The sequence below is a fragment of the Barbus barbus genome (assembly GCF_936440315.1).
Source record: "Barbus barbus genome assembly, chromosome: 11".
Classification (NCBI taxonomy): Eukaryota; Metazoa; Chordata; class Actinopteri; order Cypriniformes; family Cyprinidae; genus Barbus; species Barbus barbus.
This window is the reverse complement of record NC_136739.1, coordinates 27,882,007-27,898,320: the sequence shown is the minus strand read 5'-3', so window position 1 is coordinate 27,898,320 and position 16,314 is coordinate 27,882,007. Positions and strand designations below refer to the sequence as shown.

At 37.0% G+C, this 16,314-nt stretch overlaps 1 protein-coding gene across 2 annotated transcripts; it reads left to right on the top strand.

Moving 5' to 3' along the window:
* The first annotated feature begins 244 nt into the window (after nucleotides 1-244).
* Nucleotides 245-14,246, top strand: itgb2 (integrin, beta 2). Of its 2 annotated transcripts, XM_079428297.1 has the most exons (17): nucleotides 245-303; nucleotides 721-827; nucleotides 1,865-1,922; nucleotides 2,421-2,512; nucleotides 3,216-3,402; nucleotides 3,521-3,691; nucleotides 3,793-4,034; nucleotides 4,742-4,897; nucleotides 5,519-5,614; nucleotides 8,495-8,584; nucleotides 8,707-8,841; nucleotides 8,975-9,162; nucleotides 10,346-10,578; nucleotides 10,666-10,882; nucleotides 12,934-13,139; nucleotides 13,482-13,645; nucleotides 13,772-14,246. In XM_079428297.1, the coding sequence occupies exons 3-17, from the start codon at nucleotides 1,868-1,870 to the stop codon at nucleotides 13,838-13,840; spliced, it is 2,301 nt and encodes a 766-aa protein (XP_079284423.1). In that variant the 5' UTR covers nucleotides 245-303; nucleotides 721-827; nucleotides 1,865-1,867; the 3' UTR covers nucleotides 13,841-14,246. The 2 variants fall into 2 exon arrangements, with proteins under 2 accessions (XP_079284423.1, XP_079284422.1); XM_079428296.1 differs by lacking the exon at nucleotides 245-303 and having other exon boundaries at nucleotides 678-827.
* Nucleotides 14,247-16,314: the final 2,068 nt, after the last annotated feature.

Genomic DNA, 16,314 nt, shown 5'->3' with positions numbered 1-16,314 from the left:
TTCACGATATTCTACTTTTTTTAGATGCACCTGTTAAACGCGCAGTCGCCAAGGTCAGGATATTCGTTAAATAATATGTTACATTTTGGTTTGTTTCTCACTAAATCCTATCGTATACCTCCCAAACACTTGGAATATACGGCATGTACAGCATAGGACCATTCTGTGATAGCCTACTTTGCGTCTTTTGATGCCGCATCGCCATTCTGCCATTAAATGTAAAAGCACACAAGGGACTTTTTTTAGTTTCGTTTTTTTACGTTTCGTGGTCTGAAAAAGAAAAAAGCCATACGGCACACAAGGGTGAGTATGATGTATGATTTAGTTTTCATTTCAAAACTCCAAATTTCTTCATGGATCCCATATGCCAGTAAAGAACCATTATTAATGAAGAATAGAAGATTTTTGAAAAAGAGGGTTTTAAAGGCACAGCAGCAGTTTAACTGAAAATGTCAAAAGAAAAAGTGGAAGTGGTCATGAAAAAGTAAATAATGACAGTTTCTGGCATAAAAAACATGCCTAACATCTTACTAAGGCACTCAGTAACATTTCGTAGGAACTTTTATCCTAAACTCTAGTTTAGTTCAAACTCTACGTGGTTTTGATTTGCATGGTCTTATCTCTGTTACCCCAACGCCCATATTTTCTCAGGACTTGCATCATTTTACTTCCTCTCTACTTTCCTGTCATGTGTGTACCAGTTTGCTAACTTTCTTTCAGTTCTGAAGCAACTGTTCTGAAGAAACTGCTCGAGGAAACCAAAAAGCATCTCTTGGCCATTTATGACGGCTGTATCTCTCTAGGGCATTGCATTTCGACAACATTAAGTAAGGCCTGTTTAATACTTGATTTTGTGCATTTTGCGATTTCGTGCATTATGAATTCTTTCTTGGCTGTTGTAGTTTTGATAGCTTTAGGAACAGTTTCATAGTTTCTTTCTGCTTAACCGTTAGTTCACTAATCCACTCGCACAGAGTAGCCTATTATCAAGGATCATAGCTTATATTGTATAATCAAATATTAACATTGCTTAACATTAATCAGTAAACTCCGGGATGACTTTACTATTTTCTCACTTCAAACAGTAAGAATAATTTTCTTATACAGAATTGTATAATTGACAATATCAGCTGCATTTATTAAATAGGCTTCATGATATGAAGGATAGATATTGAGGACAACAAATAAGTGCATCCTAACTAAAGGCAATATATTAAAGGAATACATCAACATATAATTTATTATTATTATTTCTATTTTTTTGAAACACAAAAATAAAATGTTAACCAAAATGTCTGAGCTGCTTTTTATCATACAACAAAATGGATGGTGATTTATACAGTTAAAAAATTATCATAAATGTAGTCTATATTTGGACAGTACACATGATATGTTTTGAGCTTGACTTTTCAAACAAAGTCATAAAACCAGCATTTATGTTTCTGTAACCATGTTCCTGTACGCCACTAAAAGTACATCTCGCCTACATCTCGCTGTAGAGCGGGCAATGTAAATATAACTCTATGTGTGGGAAACTAAGCCATGTTTCATAGGCTGATGTGGTAAAACCGTGATGAACCAATAAATGTCATGCACATAGGCCATTTGACCATCTATGGCAGTCACTTGTCTGAGATGTGTCACCCGTATCACACTTACTTCTGCTAAAAATATCATCTGCTTTTTTAAAGTTCACACTTTTCTGTTTGATGCCTTGCACAGTTGCTGCAAAACTGCACAGGTATAAGAAAGGATTGTTTGCATTATTAAACATCAATGGCAAGCTCATTTCCTGTCATTTTCAATAGTTCAGGAAGCTGAAATATGAGGAACTATAATATTAAACAATGCTGTTTTACACTAGGAAATGCTTCAGGCAGTGTGTCTGAGGGGCCTTCTCCTGTTGTTGGTGGGAAGACAGGGTATGTACATTGCATACACCTTGTACATATTATGTTCTGTGTCCAAAACCTGAAAAATACTGTCTGTGCAGAGGTGGTAATAATCTCCTGTGCTGCCTATAATATTCTCCAATCCTGTGCGTGTAGTTTGTTCAAAAAACAAAAATGGCGTCTGATGTTATAGTGGATTTGAAGCCGATCAGAAACCAGTTTCATTTGTACCCAGCTAAGCCTTGTTTGAAGAATTTTGGCTCCGTTCCAAAATCTAGTGGTTTTAACTGAAATGGAACCACGCAAGTGACCGATTGCATAGAAAGAGAACATTTCAACATATATTCAAATAGAAGCACACTGGGTTTTGGAACAAAGCCTGTGTCTCACAGATAAATGCATTTTGTATTTGTCTTTTAACTACATTAATCATAACTAATATCCAAGCAAATATCCAGAATGTTGAATCATTCAAACAAAATAGACTGCTTCAAGACAGCTTGTTTATGTTTAAACTGCCTGTTGCAGTCTACACGGAGGAGCCATGTTTAAAAGCTTCAGTAAACACATGTGGAGACTGCATAAAGTCCGGGCCCGGCTGTGCCTGGTGTAAAGATTTGGTAAGTGCTTCTTAATGGCTCTATTGTTAATATCAGTGAAATCAATTTTCAGAGGCTGGGGAACCTGTGAAACACCATTTAATTGGCCTTCAGAAAATATCTGACTGTCTGAACTCAGTCCATGCTAATATAATATAAAGCAGTTTAGACTATTTTAATCCCTATTCTCTCACGTAGCTAGAATTTCACATGCAGCAAGAATAATTCATTTAGATGATATTTAAAGTGGCCAGTTTGTTTTGTACATGCTGTTTAGGTGCATGTTTTTCAGAAAATATAACACTAGCATAGTAAAAAAAAACATTAATATGGAACAACAATTCAAAAGTAAAAACTGGTGGTAATTTCATAGAAAAAAAACAGTTATGTTCATGAATTTCTTGTTTGCTACTTAAGTGCCTCAAACTCCAGCGATCAATACTGTTTCACAAGCGCTCATAATAACGAAGTACCTTTTAAATGCAATTTTATTGATAAAAAACAGAGAACTCTCAAAATGTCATTGCTGTAAGACGATTTAATTGGAGCTTGCAAGTTTTACTATTCAATGTCAACTATTTGATTTCTAACATTCCAGTGTCAAATTGGAATATCCAATGTTGGTTTGTTCAATTCTCAACAGCTTTTTCAAGTAAAGAAAAATGTAATGACTGGCACATCGCATCTCCTTCACATCATGCTCTCTGTCCTTTTTAAACCACAGAATTTCACCAAGACTGGGGAGCAGGAAGCAGTACGTTGTGACACAGCTACTTCGCTTGTAAATAAAGGATGTTCATTCATAATAGATCCTAAAAACGATTTGACAAAAGTTTCAGACAAGCCCCTGGTTGCTGGTGCAAATCCAGTGCAAATCCAACCACAAGAACTACAACTTAATCTTAGACCAGGTATCTTACATTCTTACAAATCTACTGTATAGCTCAATCAAAACAACTTTCTTTTTTTAATGTACCTTTGAGCCTGACTTTCAGAGAACAGAGGTGACTGAATATGTTGTTTCCTCAGGGTTGCCCAAAACGTTTGAGGTACGTTTTAAAAGGGCAGAAGGCTATCCAGTAGATCTCTACTACCTAATGGATCTCTCATACTCCATGAAAGATGATTTGGAGAATGTGAAACAACTGGGAAATAATTTACTTACTGAGCTCAAAAAAATCACTGGCAATGCCAGGATAGGTAAGAGTATTCAAATATATTAACATAAAAATATAATGTTATTCCTATTTCAGAGTTAAAGATTATGACAATGGCTTCATGAACCAACTTTCCTGATGCAGGCTTCGGTTCGTTTGTCGACAAAACGCTTCTTCCATACACTGACACCAATGAAGCGAAACTCCAACGGCCGTGCTCGGATAAAAAGGAACCTTGTCAGCCAGCATTTGGCTTTCAGCATGTGCTTTCACTGACAAAAGATGGGGACAGGTTCAGAGACATGGTAGCCAAGCAGCATATATCCGGAAACCTGGACCCCCCAGAGGGAAGTCTGGATGCTATCATGCAAGTCGCAGTCTGCATGGTGAGACTAAGATATGTTTCACACTACACGCATAAATTGCAGAAATTTATTTTGGCAGCCATATTAACAGATTACATCAACCATACTATAGCCACGTTTACATGGACACTTTTTTAAAATTGGAATGATGAAACCGAACAGTGTTTACATGAATGCTATATAAAGTGATCGTATTGATGTGCGCATTTATATGTCACAAGCTTCCAATCGTATTTAATCTTTTGACATGCATACACTGCATGAATATGCAGAGTTTCCCACTGTTTTTACATCCTCCTTTTCTTTGTTTAAAAAAGCAGACTTAATATTTAGGCCTACTGTAGCTATTTTGGGTCCTAATTAGGTGACAACAAACACATGAAGCTTTGTGCAATGATGCTTATATTAATCAAAGCTAAAAAGGTCATTTCCGCACCCAAAACAAGACGTCTGTAGATGAGAGTTCAAAACAAGCACTTGTGGCACAACGTTATCCTGCACCACTTCACAGACGATGACTGGAAGGTGAATTTTAAATCGAGACGACAGTCATTTATTATATTCAGCAACAACAACATAGGCTTGTTCCGTGTCTCATGCGTCATTTTTACGTCATTGCATGTGCAAAATCCTTCAATTTCAGTTTTCAATCCAATCAAGTGTTTACATGTCCTATCAAACGGATTAGAAAAGGTTAATCCCACCCCTCTCATGTGTTACCCATGCAGAACCAAATTGGTTGGGGAAACAGTACTCGTCTGCTGGTATTGGCCACTGATGACGGCTTCCACATGGCAGGGGATGGAAAACTTGCTGCCATTCTGGAACCAAACCATGAAACCTGTGAGCTGGTCAACAACAAGTACAGCAAGAGCAACCTCTGGGTATGATTTAATACTTTATATTCATATGTTATTTATCAAATGTTTATCATATTTATATTAAAAACATTTGAGCTAAAGTAGGAAAGTCAAATGTCAGGTAATGTTAATAAAAACACCATAAAAAGTATTTCCAGTACTTCAAATAAAATAAATATTAATTGTAATAATAATAATAATTATATATATGTGTGTGTGTGTGTGTGTGTGTGTGTATATATATATATATAGGCAAGATTTCTAATTTTTGTTTATTTTAAATACTAAAATAACTATAATGAAAGAAAAATTGCAATAAAATTCAATAAAATAACACTGGTGCAGGGCAAGTTCAATTGTACATTTTTACACATTTGGATTGACCCTTAAACATAAAATATCAACATACTGACTGCATCTTAGACACAAAGCCTTTTGCATTAATACAGTTTTAGAATTATTTACAAGGTCATACATATAAATTATGTAATTTATAATTAAATATCTTAAAGGCTCAAGGAATTTCTTAACATTTGCATGTCTCCAAAGTTGTATATATGCAAAAGGGTTTATGTATTAGATGCTATCAGTATCTTGATAAAACATGTGAAAAATATAAAAAATTATAATACAGTCTGTTTTCAGGACTACCCATCTGTTGGACAAATTGCTCGCAAGCTGGAGGAGAAAAATATACAACCCATTTTTGCTGTCACCAAAAAAATGGAAACTGTGTACACAGTAAGTAAAACGTGCTTAGCTAAAATAAGCAAATAAATTATCTGTAAAAATAAGTGTAAATTTAACTGTAAAATTTTGTAAGAATGCCACGGAAAAAAAAAAAAAACTGTTAATAGGTTAACAGTAAGTTCCCGTACTATATACAGGGAAAAACTGTAAAATATCTAACCAAACATTTCATGTAATTTTACAGTAAAATGCTGTTAATTGTTCAGTTTTTAGAAGTAAAAAATAACAAATCAATGTATAATTTACAGTCACAAACTGTAAACAGAACCTGTGTGACACTCCATATTTGAAAGTATTTTGTTTAAATAATCATGTTTTTAAATAGTTTTTGTTATCAGTTATGCACATTTGGGCTTTATGTTACATCTTCTGTTGTTTAATGAAAGTTTATTGCATTATTTATGTATCATGCGTGTTACCATGATGGTGATTCGTGTTTGCATGAATGAATCTGTGCACCTTCTATATACTAGTACAGGTCCTTTTCAAAAAATTAGCATATTGTGATAAAGTTCATTATTTTCTGTAATGTACTGATAAACATTAGACTTTCATATATTTTAGATTCATTACAACACAACTGAAGTAGTTCAAGCCTTTTATTGTTTTAATATTGATGATTTTGGCATACAGCTCATGAAAACCCAAAATTCCTATCTCAAAAAATTAGCATATTTCATCCGACCAATAAAAGAAAAGTGTTTTTAATAAAAAAAAAAAAAGTCAACCTTCAAATAATTATGTTCAGTTATGCACTCAATACTTGGTCGGGAATCCTTTTGCAGAAATGACTGCTTCGTGGCCTAATGGTTAGAGAGTTGGACTCGTGATCCAAAGGATGCGGGTTCGAGTCTCGGGCCGGCAGGGATTGTAGGTGGGGGGAGTGAATGTCCAGCACTCTCTCCACCCTCAATACCACGACTGAGGTGCCCTTGAGCAAGGCACCGAACCCCCAACTGCTTCCCGGGCGCTGCAGCATGGCTGCCCACTGCTCCGGGTGTGTGTTCACGGTGTGTGTGTGTTCACTGCTGTGTGTGTGCACATTGGATGGGTTAAATGCAGAGCACGAATTCTGAGTATGGGTCACCATACTTGGCTGAATGTCACTTCACTTCACTTCAATGCAGCGTGGCATGGAGGCAATCAGCCTGTGGCACTGCTGAGGTGTTATGGAGGCCCAGGATGCTTCGATAGCGGCCTTAAGCTCATCCAGAGTGTTGGGTCTTGCGTCTCTCAACTTTCTCTTCACAATATCCCACAGATTCTCTATGGGGTTCAGGTCAGGAGAGTTGGCAGGCCAATTGAGCACAGTAATACCATGGTCAGTAAACCATTTACCAGTGGTTTTGGCACTGTGAGCAGGTGCCAGGTCGTGCTGAAAAATGAAATCTTCATCTCCATAAAGCTTTTCAGCAGATGGAAGCACGAAGTGCTCCAAAATCTCCTGATAGCTAGCTGCATTGACCCTGCCCTTGATAAAACACAGTGGACCAACACCAGCATCACTGACTGTGGGTACTTGACACTGGACTTCAGGCATTTTGGCATTTCCCTCTCCCCAGTCTTCCTCCAGACTCTGGCACCTTGATTTCCGAATGACATGCAAAATTTGCTTTCATCCGAAAAAAGTACTTTGGACCACTGAGCAACAGTCCAGTGCTGCTTCTCTGTAGGCTTGACCTGGGGAATGTGGCACCTGTAGCCCATTTCCTGCACACGCCTGTACACGGTGGCTCTGGATGTTTCTACTCCAGACTCAGTCCACTGCTTCCGCAGGTCCCCCAAGGTCTGGAATCGGTCCTTCTCCACAATCTTCCTCAGGGTCCGGTCACCTCTTCTCGTTGTGCTGCGTTTTCTGCCACACTTTTTCCTTCCCACAGACTTCCCACTGAGGTGCCTTGATACAGCACTCTGGGAACAGCCTATTCGTTCAGAAATTTCTTTCTGTGTCTTACCCTCTTGCTTGAGGGTGTCAATGATGGCCTTCTGGACAGCAGTCAGGTCGGCAGTCTTACCCATGATTGCGGTTTTGAGTAATGAACCAGGCTGGGAGTTTTTAAAAGCCTCAGGAATCTTTTGCAGGTGTTTAGAGTTAATTAGTTGATTCAGATGATTAGGTTAATAGCTCGTTTAGAGAACCTTTTCATGATATGCTAATTTTTTGAGATAGGAATTTTGGGTTTTCATGAGCTGTATGCCAAAATCATCAATATTAAAACAATAAAAGGCTTGAACTACTTCAGTTGTGTTGTACTGATAAACATTAGACTTTCATATATTTTAGATTCAGTACATTACAGAAAATAATGAACTTTATCACAATATGCTAATTTTTTGAAAAGGACCTGTATATACTTCTGCTTGTGGTGAAGCTACTTGTGATGAGCTTTGATTTTTCATGTGGCTTTTTCTTTTACCACCAGCATTATTATGGTGGTTGTCAGTATGTTAAATGTACAAAAAAGATTTTAATAGCAGTGTGTGTTGTTGTATTTACTGGTTTACGTTCAAATTTCCAAATTACAGTTTGTTCTGTAAATGTGTTTACAGTTTTTCTGTATTTTTTCCAAACTTATTCTGGCAACCACAGCTGCCAAAATAATTTTGGAAAAAACTACAGATTTTTTTTTTACAGTGTATGATTATCATAGGTTGAGTGGAAAGTGTAAACAGGTGACTTTGTGGTACTATAAAACATTGCCAGTGGCAGTTTGGCAGTGTTTGGGAAACCTGTGTGAAAGTCATTATTTTTGTATTTATGATTGGTGTATAAATTACAACACCTTTTGCTTCATTTCATTTACACACCATTCACATTAATATTCTTCATAGTTGAAGTACTATGGTGTACTTAACATGTATCCTTAACAGGAGCTGAGCAAACTGATCCCTAAATCTGCAGTTGGAGTGCTCTCTGAAGACTCGAGCAACGTTGTCAAACTAATTGTGGATGCATACAACGTGAGTGCATGGGATTTCCACTTTGCACAAATTTGCACAATTTATTATTATTATTTTTTAAGTAAAACATTGTGATATTCTATGTTTAACACCCTTATTAATGTCCTATGGGGTTGGAACAGAACTTGACCTCTGAAGTGATCATGGCTCACGAAGCTCTCTCACAATTCATATCTGTGAAATACACATCGAACTGTGCAGGTGGAGAAAAACCCAGTGACAGGGGGAAATGTGATAATGTGAACATTGGTCAGGAGGTGAGTGAGATTAGTTCAAATGATCATAAAGATCATCTACGCAAGTACAGATGCAAATCTTGGTTTATCATTTTAGCAAAGGCATTATAATACGACTTTGTAAATAACCTTACTCTTACCATAATCTTTTCAGGTGATTTTTCACGTGACAGTAACAGTAGACAGATGTATTACCAGTCAGAGCTTCCTCATCGGGCCATTGGGCTTTAGTGAAAAACTGAAGGTGAACGTGCAGACTCGATGCCAGTGTGAATGTGACGATTCCAGTGAATCTCATGCTCACTGTGGGGGAAATGGTAAAGTCGTCTGTGGCGGCTGCAGGTAACCGAAAAATACAATTACCTCTAATTGCTTTCTTTTTCATCCCAAATTCCCTACGTCAATCTTATTTCATTTTTAGCTATAAAAATAAATACCTAAAAACAAGAAATAATATATTTATCAAAATGATTTATTATTTTTCTTAAATCAATTTAGTCTCAATGGTGAATCTCATTATATTTGAAATAATACATCATTATTGTTACGTGTTGGTTTCTGTTTAGCTCCTTTCTGGACTTATTTGGTATTTCCTGTTCTAGTTTACTTCATCTTTGTTCATTCATATCACCTGCGTTAGTTAATCATCGTTTATTCCATTCTCCTGTTTTGTATTAATTATATAGTTTGTTCCTTTATTCCATGTCCAAGCCTTCAGTTTTTGTCTAGTCTTTGTCTCGGTTTAATGTTTAGAATGGGCAAAAGTGTGCTGAAGCTTATTAAATACTTCCTTCATCTCCGTGCTTATCTACAACCACGAACCGTTACAATTATATATTATATATATATATATATATATATATATATATATATATATATACACACACACACACAATTCATTATTCGTGTGTAACAAGCAATCTATCAATATAATAGAAAATATAAAAAAAAATAGATTAGATATTAAATAAGGTGTTTTATATTTTACTATGTATTTAAAAATTATTAAAATATTCTTGACCTATTGCAGGAGTATATGTATATCTACATGTAGTGATACCAAAGTCTCTTTATGACAAGTCATGTCACTCGGTGGCCATCTTTGAAACACCTCTCGGGCATGCAAGTGCAGCTCTATCACTTTGTATGGGGAAAAATAAATTTCATATTTGAAATCACCAATGAAATCGGACAACAACTGTGTCATAAACGTTGTTTCTTTTGCTCAAATAGCGTTATAAAAAGGCTATTTTTCAGGCTAGATCAGCCAGTGCGCATGCGCAGTGCTAGGCACATGTCTCAGAACACTGACTGTTTCTATAGCAACCGGGACTTCTAACGGCAGCTGCAGTGACACATTGACTTTACCGATTAGTGATTGGCTCTTTCATTCAGAAGGCGGGGCTTCCTACGACTGAGCGGCCAGATTAAGCGTTGCATTTTCCCCCATTCAGAACTATAAGAGTGACATTTCTTGGGTATTCTATAGTCTTTGGTGATATAAGCAATTTCCCCATGTCCACAGGTGTGATGCAGGTTTCTTAGGACAGCGCTGTGAGTGCAAACTAGGCCAAAAGGACGAGGCGTCATTGAAAGCGCAGTGCCGGAAGGACAACGGGACCGAATGTGAAGGCAAAGGAGATTGTCTGTGCGGACGGTGTCAGTGCCATTCTACAGATGGCGGTGAACATTTCTATGGCGAATTCTGTGAATGCGATGATGAACACTGTGAAAAATTTGACAATAAACAGTGTGCAGGTGATTGGAGAAAAGCTCATATTTAACGTGCTTTATAGTTTATTTTTAAAAATCAGTTCTTAAGTGTAATGTGGTTTCATTTTACAGGTCATGGCAAGTGCAAATGTGGTAAATGTGAGTGCGATCAGGGCTACGAGGGCACAGCGTGTCACTGCGCAAAATCCGATGACGAATGCAAGGTCGAGGGAAGCGTTTGTTATAACCGTGGGAAATGTGTATGTAACCAGTGTGAATGTGAGAGAGGATACAAGGCGCCCTACTGCAAATTGTGTCCTACTTGCCAAAAACCGTGTCAAGAGTCAGGGTAAGAAAACGTCAGAACAAGTCACCATGTGCTCTACAAAGCTGCCATATTAATAACAATTATTAATACAACTAAATACATATTTTTCATTTCATAAGCCCAATTAGAGGATTACTAACTACAACTACTAACTTTCAGAAATCATGAGAATCAGTTCATAAGGACAGTTTTCTAATGAGCCATTAAAATAATTCCTGCAAGACATTTCACATATTCTCAGTTATACAGTGGGGAAAAAACTATTTGATCCCCTGCTGATTTTGTACATTTGCCCACTGACAAAGCAATGATCAGTTTATAATTTTAATGGTAGGTTTATTTTAACAGTGAGAGACAGAATAACAACAAAAAAAAGTTATAAATTGATTTGCATTTTAATGAGTGAAATAAGTATTTGATCCCCTATCAATCAGCAAGATTTCTGGCTCCCAGGTATCTTTTATACAGGTAAGGAGCTGAGATTAGGAGCACTCTCTTAAAGGGACACCTGTCCACAGAAGCAATCAATCAATCAATCAGATTTCAAACTCTCCACCATGGCCAAGACCAAAGAGCTGTCCAAGGATGTCAGGGACAAGATTGTAGACCTACACAAGGCTGGAATGGGCTACAAGATCATTGCCAAGCAGCTTGGTGAGAAGGTGACAACAGTTGGTGCGATTATTCGCAAATGGAAGAAACACAAAATAAATGTCAGTCTCCCTCGGCCTGGGGCTCCATGCAAGATCTCACCTCGTGGAGTTTCAATGATCATGAGAACGGTGAGGAATCAGCCCAGAACTACACGGGAGGATCTTGTCAATGATCTCAAGGCAGCTGTGACCATAGTCACCAAGAAAACTATTGGTAACACACTACGCCATGAAGAACTGAAATCCTGCAGCGCTCGCAAGGTCTCCCTGCTAAGGGGACAGGACAAAGGTACAATGGACGGGGCCATGTACGGTCAGGGCAAGGGCATTGAAGCCTGCCAGGGCACTGAAAATGGTTCATGGATGGATATTCCAGCATGACAATGACCCAAAACACACGGCCAAGGCAACAAAGGAGTGGCTCAAGAAGAAGCACATTAAGGTCCTGGAGTGGCCTAGCCAGTCTCCAGACCTTAATCCCATAGAAAATCTGTGGAGAGCTCAAGATTCGAGTTGCTAAACGTCAGCCTCAAAACCTTAATGACTTGGAGAGGATCTGCGAAGAGGAGTGGGACAAATCCCTCCTGAGATGTGTGCAAACCTGGTGACCAACTACAAGGAACGTGTGTGATTGCCAACAAGGGTTTTGCCACCAAGTACTTTGTCATGTTTTGCGAAGGGGTCAAATACTTATTTGACTCATTAAAATGCAAATCAATTTATAACTTTTTTGAAATGCGTTTTTCTGTATTTCTTTTGTTGTTATTCTGTTTCTCACTGGTCAAATAAACCTACCATTAAAATTATAGACTGATAATCTCTTTGTCAGTGGGCAAACGTACAAAAAACGCCTGCTGAACAATGGCTCCAGTGGCGAAGTGTGATAAAAAGCATTGCAATAACTTTTTGACACGATCGACCAGAGTTTGAATCCGCCTTTTGCCAAACTCATTCTCCCTTTTCACATCATATATCAGAATAGAAAGGCAATTATTTTCAATAAAATTAAGGAAATTATCAAAAAGTATAAAATGAAGTGCCTCACGGGTGTTTATCGGTTAGGGTTAGGGTTAGTGGTAGGTGTAGGAAGGGCTTTATTGTCTCAATAAGGCGGCATCCATTTAATAATTTTTATAAAAAATTATAATTTACACTCAATATGTTACAATTGCATACTATTTTATAATGTACTACAATACTGAGGTGTAAATATCTGTCAGAAAATAAATTGTTTACATAAAGTAAATAGAATATATTGCTGTTTGCACTTAGTTTAAATAGTATATCACTAAGAAAATACTGCTATTTTCACTTTTCAGCGGCTGACTAAAAATATATGTATAAAAAACAAAATTGATAAATTAAATGTTTTATATTTTTATATTGAAAAATGACTAAAACGTTCTTGACCTGCTGCAGGAGTTGTGTTGAATGTTTCGCCTTTGGGACTGGTCCATTTGAGAAAAACTGCTCTTTAGCCTGTGGACATCTGCAACTTGCTACGGTTGAAAAATTGCTAAAGAGCGACTGTCGAGTCAAAGACAAAGAGGGCTGCTGGATGTCATTTACAATGACGGAACAGCTTGGATTTGACAAGTACTTTGTCAGTGTTTTCAAAGACAGAGGTAGACCCAGACACAATATCTGAAATACTAAAACATGGACTAGTTACTTGGGTTCTGTCATTGTTCACCCTCATGTCATTCTGAACCCTGCTGTTATGTTATCCTCTTTCTCTTTCTTTACAACAATACAGTAGTTTATAGTGACAAAAAGCTTAAAAAGTAGTCATAAGGACTTTTTTTAATGATGATTTTCATCTTTTTTGGAGCTAGGCAGCATAAATAACAGTATAGAGGTTTGCAACAACATGAGGGTGAGTAATTCATGCCAGAATGTTATTTTTTGGACAAATGTTGCAGTTTTAAAAAGCATCAAGTTTTCTACCTTTACATGTCTTGTGTTAGAATGTCCTGAGGGGCCAAACATAGCAGCCATCGTAGGAGGATCTCTGGCAGCTGTGGCGTTGATCGGTCTCCTGATCCTTCTCATTGTTAAGGGAGTTCTGTATGCAAGTGACCTTAGAGAATGGAAGAGATTTGAAAAAGACAGGAAACATGAAAAATCATCTGTAAGTCTGTTTTCTTTAACCAAAAAAAAAAACCCTACCCTTCATATTCAGTCATCTGCCTAGAACTGTTCAGTATTCATGCTTGACATTTTATTAAGCACATTATGTTTTCTACTCCTTCTACAGGGTACCAACCCGTTATTCCAGACTGCTACAACCACAGTTCAAAACCCAACATTTTCTGGAGATTCGTGAGAAAACTTGTTGGTGCTGAACGCATGAAGCACAGAGAGGATGTGTATTAATGAATCTAAGGGTCTGATGGTATGATTATTCAATAAAATAAAATAGCTTTAACTTTTGTTAATGTTCAGTGAGATCAACTTTAGAGAGGCATGAATGTTTGCAAATTCTTTGACATTTATACATTGGTTTTATTGTATTTCAAATGTTTAACGTCATTAAATGTATTTAAATGTTTATCTTTTTTATGATTTGTGTGATGCTTAAAGACTGGTCACCAAAGTTTTATTTTCTGGTCACAAAAATATATTCAGAGAAATCAAATTTTATACTTATTGAGCTTTGAAGACAATGAAATGTAGCCATTTAATGAGTGCAAACTGTCCCATCGGGAAGTCATTTATAAATAAATCATTCACATGTGTGGTGTAACTTTTGCAAAGATTTTGCCAGTTCCACTGCTGTAAAGATTTCTATGTCTCTGAAGTTGTGCATTTGTAAAAGCGTTTATGTTTGCAATGTCTGTCCAGATGCAAATATCTGCAAACTGAGATCACTATGTAATGCCCCTGTACTGCATTTCACAAATTCCTCATCACGAAACATGAGTACTGAACATATACATTGGCTTTCCACGTAAGATAATAGACTTGTAACCTGAACATTTGCTTATAGCTTTGCATTGCATTGACATAGGTTATGAAATATGTGTGTTTGAGGGCTCTGTAAATGTCTTAAATATAAATAAAGTTGGAATTACAACTGTACTTTCCAGGAACTGCCTTGTGGTGATTTTATGAATTTTGGCTATGCATTTAGTTGCCGGATGGCACAAAGCCATTTTAAAGCTGTAAATACTGAATAAGATATTTGTATTTCTATAATTTAGAAATGTGAAATAAAAGCTAGGAAAATAAATACAAATTTTTGAGTAAATGGGTTTTATGTTATTTGATATTGTCATTTTGAGTACTTGAGTACATTTTGAGTATTTACTTTCTTCTTTGAAGGTACATTCCTTGGCTTCAGATTGGCTTCCAAGGTCCCATGATGTCATGTCTCATGATCTAAAAAAAAAAAAAAAAAAAAAAAAGAGTTTTAGACAAAATCAAACTAAATATTTAATGAGTACAATGCTTAGTTTCTGGCAAAAAAATTAATCATACAGGTGCATCCCAGAAAATTTGAATATCGTGAAAAAGTTAATTTTTTTCTGTAACATTTCAAAAAGTGAAAATTTCATATATTCTAGAATCATTACATGTAAAGTAAAACATTTCAAAAGTTTTTTTGTTTTAATTTTGATGATTAGAGCATACAGCTCATGAAAGTCAAAAATCAGTATCTCAAAATATTAGAATATTTACATTTGAGCTTCATTAAATGACCATCCCCACAGTATAAATTCCGGGTATCTCTTGTTCTTTGAAACCACAATAACGGAGAAGACTGCTGACTTGGCAATGGTCCAGAAGACGATTATTGACACCCTCCACAAAGAGGGTAAGTCACAGAGGGTCATTACTGAAAGGGGAGGCTGTTCACAGAGTGCTGTATCAAAGCATATTAAATGCAAAGTTGACCGGAAGGAAGAATTTGGGTAGGAACAGGTGCACAAGCAACAGGGATGACCGCAAGCTTGAGAATACTGTCAAGCAAAACTGATTCTAACACTTGGGAGAGCTTCACAAGGAGTGGACTGAAGCTGGAGTCAGTGCATCAAGAGTCACCACGCTCCGACGTCTTCAGGAAAAGGGTTACCAAGCCACTTCTGAAACAGAAACAAGAAGCATCTTACCTGGGCTGTGGAGAAAAAGAACTGGACTGTTGCTCAGTGGTCCAAAGTCCTCTTTTCAGATAAAAGTAAATTTTCCATTTCATTTGGAAATCGAGGTCTGGAGTCTGGAGTAAGACTGGAAAGGCACAGAATCCAAGCTGCTAGTCCAGTGTGAAGTTTCCGAAGTCTGTGACGATTTGGGGTGCCGTGACATCTGCTGGTGTTGGTCCACTGTGTTTTATCAAGTCCAAAGTCAATGCAGCCATCTACCAGGAGATTTTGGAGCACTTTATGCTTCCATCTGCTGACAAGCTTTATGGAGATGCTGATTTCCTTTTCTGCCCACAGTGCCAAAACCACTTACAAGTGTTTTGCTGACCATGATATTACTGTGCTTGATTGGCCAGTCAACATGCCTGACCTGAACCCCATATGGAATAGTGCCTCAGCAGTGCCACAGTCTGATCACTTCCATGCCACACCTCACTGATGCTGTAATTTTTGTGCTAAAGGAGCCCCGGTCAAGTATTGAGTGCATAGATGAACATACTTTAAAGAACTTGAACTTTTCTGTTTTGCAAATCCTTTTTTGATTGATCTTAGGAAATATTCTAATATTTTGAGATACTGGATTTTTGACTTTCATGAGCTGTAAGCTCTAATCATCAAAATTAAAACAAAAAAACTTTTGAAATGTTTTAGTTTACAT